This window comes from Sinocyclocheilus rhinocerous, unplaced genomic scaffold (genome assembly GCF_001515625.1).
Source record: "Sinocyclocheilus rhinocerous isolate Xijiao unplaced genomic scaffold, SAMN03320098_v1.1 scaffold2142, whole genome shotgun sequence".
Lineage (NCBI taxonomy): Eukaryota > Metazoa > Chordata > Actinopteri > Cypriniformes > Cyprinidae > Sinocyclocheilus > Sinocyclocheilus rhinocerous.
This window is the reverse complement of record NW_015662585.1, coordinates 63,601-74,647: the sequence shown is the minus strand read 5'-3', so window position 1 is coordinate 74,647 and position 11,047 is coordinate 63,601. Positions and strand designations below refer to the sequence as shown.

Sequence of the window (11,047 nt, the reverse complement as noted above, 5' to 3'; positions counted from 1 at the left end):
GGGGGGGGGGTGTTCATAGTAATCTTTTTAAATCATTATAATGATTTAATCATTATTTAGTATTTTTTTAGTTTTATTTACCTTTTACTTTTAATTATTTATAATTTATAGTATTTATTATTTTATATCTTTATCTTTATGTACTCAAACAGAGTGTCCAACAGGGATGACGGCAGTGCTGACCTGTTGGGCAGGAAGTACATGCTTTCTCATGAACTCTTTCACATGCTGAAGGACAGCCTGACCTTTGGGTGACAGCATGAACAGCTCTTTAGAGATCGGCATAGCTAACGTGGAGCTGCAGATAGAAAATGCATCCTTTATAAACTATTATCAACATTTATAATTACATATAATTACAATTTTAAACCACATACCCTGACAATAAAAATACAAACAATAATTATATACCCTGCTTACATGGAAACACCTTTAATTACATATTCTGATTCTAAGGAAACAACTTCAAAATAAGCCACAAAAATACAACCAAAACACAGATTGCTCATTAAACAAAACTTGCTAATAAGGAAATATATCCTTAAAATGTATTTTTGGACACTGAAAACCTGAAAATAATCATTAACAAATGATCTGTCGTGCAGGTATTTACTCTAATGTGCATGTAGAGTTGAGATTGTGATTTTGTACCTAAGGGCGATCTGTAAACCCAGCTCAGCTAAGGGCTCCACACTCTCTTCAAACTCAGCTGCGTTAAGAGAACTGGCATTGCCCAACAAATGCCTTGCATGTATCCCCTAAAATGGGGAAAGAAAAATTACTTAGTAAGTTTAGACCCTGTGTGCTTTCCTGACACAGAGGAAATAGTGTCACTTTCCCTGTGTGTATAGCAGTGTGTTTCAAAAAACAAAATTAACACAAGGTTTACCAATCATTTGCTACCTTGAACAACACAATTGGCATTCTGGGAGTAAAATTATCAGCCTTCAATTAATATGTTTATTAAAATACACTTCTCTCATTTTGTTACATGGTTGAGGGATACTTGAATCTGACTTGTCTTTAATGCAGAAAAATATATTTGTATAATGCCCGTTAACTAAATTAAGTATAATTAACTGTTGTCCCAAACAATCAATTTCCTACTTACACTAGCCAAGCATTCAAAAGTTTGGGGTTGGTAAAATTTAATGTTTTTGAAAGAAGTTTTTTAAACAAAATTACAATTTAAAATAACTGTTTATAATTTTTATATATATTTAAACTGTAATTTATTCCTGTGATGGCAAATATGAATGTCTTTACTGTCACTCGTGATCAATTTAATACATCCTTACTGAATAAAAGCATTAATTTATTTTTAAAAAACTTCCTGACCCCAAATTGTTGAATGATATATAGTTGTGCTTAGTTTCATGTCTCTCTTAGCACTCAACTCTCTTTTTCTCAAATAATGAATACTTCAACATACAATGATATTTAATGTCAATTAATTTAATAATTTGATAAGAACTCATGTAATAATCTTGGATAAATATAGCTATAATAGCTTTAACTGTCATTTTGTGAAATAAAAAACTGCCCCTTTGCAGCAGGTGAATTTACCTTCTCCATATCAGTGAATGTCTTTATCTGATTGGCACAGTTTAACTTTGTTTTAACCACAATGGCTTGGCATGGTAAGCATTAACTTTTAAACTCAATACCTGTGCAATTGCAGCCATTTTGAAAATAGCCATGGCAATGAAGAAGTTTTGCTGGGGAAGAGAGTTTGGGATGCCTCGACAATGGCAGTAAATGGAGATAAGGTCATCTGGAGAGGGAATTCCTGTTCAAAAGCAATGTATGGATTAATACATGAAATATAGAGAGATAATAAAAGGATATATTAGAGGCAAGGACAAATTAAGAAAATGCCAGTACTGGCAAAAATGAAAAATCCTAACAATTACAATAGGGTTTCAGCACTGCGTGCTTGAACCCCTAAAAATCCTAACAATTACAATAGGGTTTCAGCACTACGTGCTTGAACCCCTAATTTAAAAAAATAATAATAAATGAGAGAGAGAGAGAGAGATGCCCCACCTTTCACTCCTGTGACTCCACCCATTGTGCTGATGACTTTGTAGTGACTTGGCCAGTAGTGTGGCATGAGAAAGTAGGCCAAGTCTGCTATTGGCTGTCCGGTAGTGGACAGTTCCCAGTCCAGTACAGCCAATACACGAGCCTGCAGAGAGACCATAAAGCTTTCAGGAGACCCAGATCCAGTAAAATTTCTTCTCAAATAACAAAAAGTTTGAATTAATGTATGGGAGGAACTGAGTTTTTGATATGACTGACAGAAACACACATTGGTATATCAATTACCAATCACTTCACACAATCACACAATTATGTGGGAAAGTAGAGTTTTAATAGGCTCATTAAGAACATTCTGCTCAAAGATGTGACATTATAATTGGAGGTTAATTAAAGACTTGCTCTGCCAGTCAGTTTTGATTCACTTGATCTTTACAATTCTCTTTGTAATAAATCATTTACTGACGGGAAGCTGGAAAAGTCTTAAGTCTCTGATTGAATCCATAAAGGTAACACCACTGTAATCGTTAAACATTTTCTCTTTGAAAAGGGGTAGTTCCCTAAAAAATGAAAATTAAGCCACCATTTACTCCCCCTTGTGTTCTTCTAATGCCATATGCCCTTCTTTCTTTTTCAGAGCACAAAATAAGAAATTTAAAGAAATGTCCCACTTGTGCTTGTTCATATAATGACAGTGAATAGCAACCAGCTATTAAAAGACACAAAAGTATCACAGAATAGTCCCATGCGACACATGTCTTATACTTTAAGTACTGTGTGGGTTTTGTACCGCTAATGTGTTATTTAACGAAATTCCTGACCTTGGACATTGGTTTCTATGCATGACTGTGCAAACATGAGACTTTATTAGCACAGCAGTTCACTCCAACTCGCCCAGAAAAGCACACAAGCTGCAAGAAATCAAGATTACTTGATACTTTTGCATCTTTTGTTGATAGCTTGTTGCCGGTCTCTTTTCACTGCCATAATATGGATGAGCATGAGCGGGACATTTCTTTAAGTTTCTCTTTTTGTGGTCTGAAAAAGAAAGAAGGGCATACGGCATTAGAACAGCAGAAGGGAGATCTCGTTAATCCCGTTAAAGTTAGTTACGAAGATTCTATGGAGGAATTTCCATACTTTATATTGTGTTCTACAAATGTTTATACATTTTCAAAAAAGACTTTAAAGAAACTAATACTTTCATTCAGTAAGGACACATTCAAATGATCAACTACAAAAGATTTCTAAATTAAATTTTAAATTATACTGAAGAATCCTGAAAAAATGTAGCATGTGACACTAAAGATTGGAGTAATGACTGCTGAAAATCCAACTTTGCCATCACAGGGATAAAAATTTTTTTTTCAAATATTAAAATAGTTTTAAATTGTAATAATATTTCACAATATTATATCTTGTCTCTCTTTTTTTTTCAAATAAATGCAGCTTTGGTGAAACATTAAGAAAAACAAAACATTAAGAAAACTTTTGAATGATTTTAAATGCATATGCATCAAGTATCAGTACCTCTGTAGGGTGGAATATCAGGTTGTCAATTCGGAAATCGCCATGAACAAGGGACACTTCATTGTCATTGGTTGGCAGGTTGCGGCTTAGCCAATCAGAAAGTTTATCCATGGCTGGTATCTCTTTGTGGGCAGAGGCTTTGTACTGCTTTGTCCATGTGGAGACCTGGAAGAAAAAAAAGTTTTGTTTTTTTTGATGAGTGAAAAGATGACCGTAGCTTTAAAGAATAATAAGAATTAAAATACTGATTTCAAATCAATACCTCATTGATGATTTTATCATCTCACCTGTCTTTTACAATAACCTGTTCCCTTCCCATATCCCAAGAGTTCAAGTGTACGGACATCTAGGGAGTGAAGTTTGGCTAGCGTCTCCACTGCAGCCACATACAGAGCTGTCCGCTCTGCCGCACTGACCCCTGGGAGCCTCAAGTCCCTGAATATACGTCCCTGATTTGCAGATGTACATTTACAGCATATCATCATCCTTCAAAGAATCCCACCATTCATAAACAATTGATAACTAAACGGACTGATAAGTGGGGTGAAAAAAACAACAACCTTGCCTGCCCCTTTCTGGCCAAGTGTGTAATTTTAACTGCTTGAGCTAGAGCTGTTACTTTGCATCTCAAAGAGAATTACAATCTTGAAATAAACTTGCCTGTTTGGCTATATTTAACTCAAATATGGTTCAATGTAGAAATAATATGAATTAATTTATTATTTATTATGAATGAAATTTGAATGAAGTTAACATTTACTGGCTATGAGTACCTGTACATGTTCCATGATGTAAAACTCTGTGCCAATGACATGAGTGTCTGTGCAGTACAGCACAGGATGAGGAACCGGAAAGCCAACAGAATACAGAGCCTTTTGAACAGCATACTCTCTATCTATCTGCAGGCACAAAATGTCTCAGGTTACTCAATATAACCATGGTTCCCTGAGAGAAGAAAATGAGACATCCCTTTCTCTGGAAAGAATGAATCAAGCTATTGCATCGCAATATCCAATGCCGCTTGAGAGCAAGGCGGTGTCAGCCACTGTATAACTCTGTGTGGAGCACCATTGCCTCAGAATCTTTCAACTAAGCAAGAGCTTCCTCATAAATACTCTGGGGAGCTGGGGAAATCTAAATATGAGTTGATACAGGAGTCAAGCAGTAGTCACATGCTGCAGTAGATGAATACATGAATCTCAGGCGAGCACTAAGCTCACCATTAGGGGCTTTCGCACCGGGTAGTTATAAGAACATAGTTATAGGAACTAGCCACCAAGCCGGTTCCCCGAGAAATGAATGTTCCCCTAGGGCCATTTTCCTGGTTGCATTCGTAAGCCGGCCGACAGTGACACCATTAAAGCTAGGAGAAAACTCAGATGCGCTGCAACGGCAGCAAGCCAATAGGGCTGGGCAATATAGCAAAAAAATTATCACAATAAAATTTTTCATATCAGTTGATAACGATAATTATCACGATAAATGTCAAATCTTTATTTCTTTAAGTTTAAAGGCAGATTTCTTCTCGAGTGGAAGTTGAAGAAACCAGATAGTTAACTGTGGTTTTAAACTATGAGTCAGTGACTTCCTTGCTGTAAATAGTCTTGTAGTATTACGTCTCTGTAATTTGTGTAAAAGGTTACGTCAGCTTTTAGTTTTCTCTGCAGCTTCTCAAACCTTTTCTATATAGCCACCCTGAAGCTGTTTGGTAGTTCTGGTATATTTGGTTTCCAGAGTAACTCTGCCTGATAATATCCATCCTTAAAAGTTACGGTTACACTTTATTTTGATAGTCCACTTTAGACATTCTACTAACTATAAGTAATTTTGCAAATACATGTTAATTAATTCTCATTAATTTGCAACTACATGTCTACTAACTCTCAGAGTAGACTGTTAGGTTAGGTTTAGGGTTAATAGAATAAGTTGACACAGTCAGTATGTTATATGTTGTGGACCCATTAAAATAAAGTGTTAGAAGATATTAAGCAGACAGTCTACTAATACTCTATTGACTACTAGTTGACATGTAGTTGCAAAGTTACTTACTGTTAGTAGAATGTCTAAAGTGGACTATCAAAATAAAGTGTTACCAAAGTTACTGTCCGTGTTGTACAGCTTCTTTTTCTTCTGGACTTCCAGCTGTCTTGTTCAGTGTGCCCAAAGTCTCTATTTCCCTAAAGGCACACAACTGTTTTGAAATATGTACATCTTCTTCTAAACAGATTTGCATGCATGTTGTGTCTGTTACACTAGACATGAGAATTGGTCCTTGTTTAGCCCATCCAAAAATACTTTCCAGGGCTACAAGAGATTTGGTTAATCTCTCTACCCTACCTAATACCACTTGCCAGTAGTAGTCTGCTCCTATTAACACTGAACTCTCAGAATCATTAGTGAGCTAAAAGAAAAATTCAGCGAATTGCAGACCCTTAGCTTCGAACTTCTTTTGCACATGTTCTCCAGGAACTTTCATATAAGCAGTACAGACTTGAGGAGTTCCAATTGCTGCCATTTCTGTTCTTTCATTTGTGTTCCATATACTTCCAAGTGTCAACTTCATGACATTCACTGTAATCACTGACACTCAGCTCCGAAACTGTGAAGATCCAGCTTCTCTCTATTTAGCACTGGTAATGCTAGTGTTTTTTACCAAAATCTCTTGCACAAAGCTTCTTTGGCTGCCTCCATCAAACAAGCAACATACTCATTTTCTACCTGCCAGACCCTCTATCCACACTTTAACTGTTTGAAGCAGTACAATCGTTTTGCCCATCAGCCTTTGGTTTCACAGTGCTTGACTCCGAGGACACAATAGCTTCAGAGCTAGCGTTAGTATCTTCCACACCTTTATTGTTAACATCAGGCTGCTTGTCATTTCGCTCACAGATTGACAGGTGATGCTTACGTCCGAACTTAAAGCAGGAAATTCCCTTTATCCTACAGAACTTTGCTATATTTTTAGGTTCCAAACAAGCAAAACATTTTCCCAATTATTTCAGCTTATCTTCTTAAGCAGACACTGAATATTCAGAGCAATTTTCAGGATTATGATTCAGATTTTCACAATATACACAAGCCTTGCGGTGTGCAGGGCAGCTGCAGAAGACATTTTCAGATTCAACGGTCTGTTTCAATGGTCTGGCTTTCTAAAAGTTGCAGTGCTTTTTCTCTTTTTTTGCACTTATGCTTTTTCTAGCTATCTCCCTCTCCAAATCGTCCATGGGGCTTTAGTTTTTAATGCTTTGGTCAAGATCCACTAAACTTTCCTCCTTCGTAAATAACATTGATAGCAACTCAGGCAACTTAGCACAGTCTGGTTCTTCTTTACCATTCTCCTCTTCCAACTGAGTCAGCAGCTTCGTTGTCGAGTTGCAGATTATTCTTTTTCATCCACTCTGTTTGTCCATCTTCATTCAACTCCCTTTCAATTCCAACTTCCATCTAACTCTGGGATTCTTATTCCGCAACGCTATCCTTTGACGCTATCCTGGGCACCAAAAAATGTTAGTGAAAGTTCTAGGAATTGAGAAGCTTACACGGATGTCATATTTTTAGTTTGTTTACTTCAGAAAAAAAGAAAAACAGTGATGGGAGGACATGACAAGGCTAAATCAATAAAAGGTTATCAGCACACGTAGTATGTACTTCAAGTATGCAGGGATGGGATATATATATATATAAATATCTTTGCAGTATTTTAAGATAAACGTAAACATGAAATTAATGACGTGATTTTTTAGATTTAGCATCACATGTGCCAAAATCCCTTTAAGGCAAGTCATTTCACTCGGCGGCCATTAAAAAAAATTAACTCAGCAGCCATCTTTGAAATACCTCTCAGGCATGACCAGTCCTAAGCGCACATCTCAAGAACGCTGACTATTTCTATAGCAACCGGGACTTCTAATGGCAGCTGCAGTGATGCGATGACTTTGCAGATTAGCGATTGGCTTCATTAGCGGTTTCATTGCGTTTTGGCAAATCAACATTATATCGAACATAATAGATATGTAATCGTAATAGATATGTAATAGATAACAGAATGTTTGCACCTACATCACGGTTTGCTCAGTTACCCGGATGCACCCGGACATATTGGAGATACTCGGATGTAAACAACAGCATTGATTGCACGGTCAATGTACTACTGAAGACGTTGTTCTACTAATTTATGATGTCTAAACCACAGAAAAAAACATGTGTAAGCTGCTAAATCATATAGAGAAGACTTAGTAAGCAGAAAAGGGCGCAATATTTTGACAAAATAAAGTTAATTGCTAAGAGATAAAGATCTGTACAAACTGGCTCCTTTGGCTTCTAGAAAACAATAATAATAAATATAGCACCATTAACTAAGCAGGCAGTTGTGCCCTAATGGTTAGAGAGTCAGACTTGTAACCCGCATGTCACGGGTTCGAGTCTCAGTACCGGCTGGAATTGTAGGTGGGGGAGTGAATGTACAGTGCTCTCTTTGCTCATTTTCAGCTGCAAAAATCAGCAAAATTCCGTTCGGTTCAGTGGCATTGTTTATGTCAAGGGCGTAGGTTTGCTTTTGACATTGGTGGGGAAAAGCAGAGCAGATTGTGTGTTGATTGTGTGGAAGATTGTGTGTTGTGCATCTTCCAGCAAAATGTTTGTATTTCTGTCCGTATGATTTATATAGAGGGCTAATAATAGCCACAGATCATGCTTTCTTTTCCATTTGCTCAAACTCGACGCAAGTGAACTTTTATTTTAGCCGTTTTGGACTGCTGTCTTGAACTGGGTGCAATAGGCACCCAGTGTGACCTCAAATATATGGCTGTTAGGAATGTCGGCCAAATTTACTACGCCACCCCCACTTTCTGGGGTAAGGGACCCTAACAATGATATCTTTAACACAGGTAGTTCAAATAAATGAACTAGAAGCCAGAGTACAAAAGGTTAATACTTTATTAGAATGACAGATATAATCCTTTTCCATAGATAATGTTATTAAAATAATAACCGGGTTGACAGAAATGTTCCAAAAAAAAGGATGTAAATACAAAACTGAAATAAAGTAAACCAACTTAAATTAAACTATTAGATTACATTGTATAAAACCAATGATGAATATGATACCCAAGATAAGGCAAATCAACCCTGAATCATAGACTGGATAACACACCACATGGGAGGAAACAGAAACCCAAAATTATTCAAAACCACTCAAACCATACCTGAAACACAAACAAAATCACACAACCCAAAAATAAGACCTCCCATACCGTGGTACACCAATCAATAAAATAAAATTCACAACAAAATGAATATCATAAAATCACAAAAGTTATAATACCATGAAAACCCAATAAACTAAATATAAAGCAAACACCACAACTAACAAATAAATCTCAAATTTTAGTGGGAAAGAAACGTGAGTTGTTCTAAATGAGATGCTGCGCTTCTCGTCTGGTGTGCGACTGCGTCCGCCCATGTGTTAATTGTGCTTCCTTGAAGTACCAGTTTTCTAACGTATTTACTTTAACTTCTTAGGTAATATCAATGGTATGACATATTTCAGATGCATCCGAAATTACAAAAACATACATATATTTAATTGTTTGATAAAAATTATTGCTAGGGACAATTTGGTAATCGCTGGATATTGGTAGGGACATGTACCTAACGTCCCCCCCTAATTCTACGAGTCCCGCATGGAGGGTCTTGATTAGCATATCCTTTCAGAAACGGCAATCAGACTCCCCCAGTGCGTTTCTGCATTCTGCCCAAGCACAGCATGCACGCATCACGTGCGCCTGGGAGCTCAATGGGCCGTCACATAAGCGGCATTCCTTCTGCACAGTGTAAAAGTACTCAAAAATTATATTCAAGAGAAAGTACAGATACTCAATGAACTTTTTACTCAATTAAAAGTAAAAGTATTTGGCCAAAAACATACTTAGCTATAAAAAGTCAAAGTAAAAAAGTAAAACTTTAAACAGTACTTGAGTATTAAAAATGTTCAAGTACCCTAGCCAAAAAAAATTATAACAACAATAAAAAGGAGATTCTTGTTTTGTCATGATGAAATATCTCAATGCAAAGTGAAATTGCTTAAAAATAAACGAAATAAATGTTTTGTCAGACAGACAGGTTTGGTTAAAGGGAGAAAACAAAAAAACACAATGGCTGTAGGTCAATTAAATTAAAATGCAGCAAAGTGGAACACAAAAAATACAGCCCTTAGGGATACCCAATCCTTTACACCCTCATGCCATCCCATATGTGTCAGGAATATGGACCTGTTTTGTTGTGTTTTCCCTCCCCATGTGCTCCGTGACCCAGTTTCTCCCGTGCTTGATTGTGTTCATGTCATCCAGGTATGTCTTGTAATTACCCTCGTTACCCCATGTATCTTTGTCGGGTCTACAAACGTCATGTTCGTGTGTTACAGCCATTCCTAGTGTGGATTACCCCCTTGTTTTGGATTTATAAAAGATACATGTCTCCGTTGTTCTCTCTGACACAGAGTGTGACAGAAGACTCGACTGACAAAAAAGTAATACTGCGTGTTTCCCATCCGTTTTGTTTCCGCGTTTTGTTCAGTGTTTTGTTTACTGTTTGTTCCCCATTGATCTCTTCGACCCCTTTTCCCGTCCAGGATATCTCCTCCTCCTGCTGGAGCAGGGGGAGAGATCGCTCGAGGGCCATACCAGACTGTTTCTGGAAATCGGCCATCTAACCAGCTACCTGGACGATGCACTCTGCGCGTTCTATCACGCCAGCCTGAACCCTGCGTGCAGAGTGTCGTCGTCCAGAAATGGCCCTAGAGCGGATTTCGCCACCTTTGTGGAGTGGATACTGGCGAGAAATGGATCGCCGTTCACTGTCTGTCCCGAGGATGATCTTGCCAGTTCCACTCCTGACCCAGAGCCCAGCCCACCATCACCCCGCTGCGCGGAGCTTAAGCCTGAGCCCACCGATGATAGAGAGCCCGAACCCACCGCGACCGACGAGCCATCGCAGCAAGGAGCGACAGAGCTGAGGATCGCCGCAGCTGCTGATGATGTCAGTCCAGGTGTGAGAGCCTGCCGCGAGGGAGAATGCCGTGGACAGCGAGAGCGCGGAGAGGAGCTCCGCCACCTGCACCATGGCTGAGGGTGAGCTCAATGTGGATCTGGGATTCCTGGACTTAGAAGGAGAAGTTTTGGATGTATTTGCTGACCTGCACCCTCTCCTCCCTCCTTCGTCGAAGCCCTCTGTCAGTCCTACCCCCACGTTTAGCCCAGAGAGGGCTGTTATTCCCATGTCTGGCCTGCCGGTCGATTCACTCCCAAGCCCTATCTCAGCAGCTATCTCCTTCACCTCAGCCCAAAAGAGGAGAATGGGGAGGAAAAGACTGTTGGCTCTAGTCCCTGACCAGAGTCGAGAGATGGCTCGAGCCCCTGACCAGAGTCGAGAGAGGGCTTCTGTTCCTGAGTTCGGCCCAGAGAGGGCTTCTGTACCCGAG

The 11,047-nt window shown here is 38.5% G+C and overlaps 1 protein-coding gene across 2 annotated transcripts in view; it reads right to left on the bottom strand.

The window, feature by feature from the left end:
- The window catches only part of acad11 (acyl-CoA dehydrogenase family, member 11), a 43,611-nt gene that overhangs the window by 19,634 nt on the left and 12,930 nt on the right, over positions 1-11,047 (bottom strand). For both annotated transcript variants that reach the window (XM_016538231.1, XM_016538230.1), the window contains exons 3-9: positions 4,344-4,469; positions 3,858-4,019; positions 3,571-3,735; positions 2,047-2,188; positions 1,668-1,789; positions 652-758; positions 184-298 (exon numbers count right to left, since the gene is read on the bottom strand). In XM_016538231.1, the coding sequence (XP_016393717.1) occupies positions 184-298; positions 652-758; positions 1,668-1,789; positions 2,047-2,188; positions 3,571-3,735; positions 3,858-4,019; positions 4,344-4,469 (939 nt within the window). The remainder of the gene's footprint in view (positions 1-183; positions 299-651; positions 759-1,667; positions 1,790-2,046; positions 2,189-3,570; positions 3,736-3,857; positions 4,020-4,343; positions 4,470-11,047) is intronic.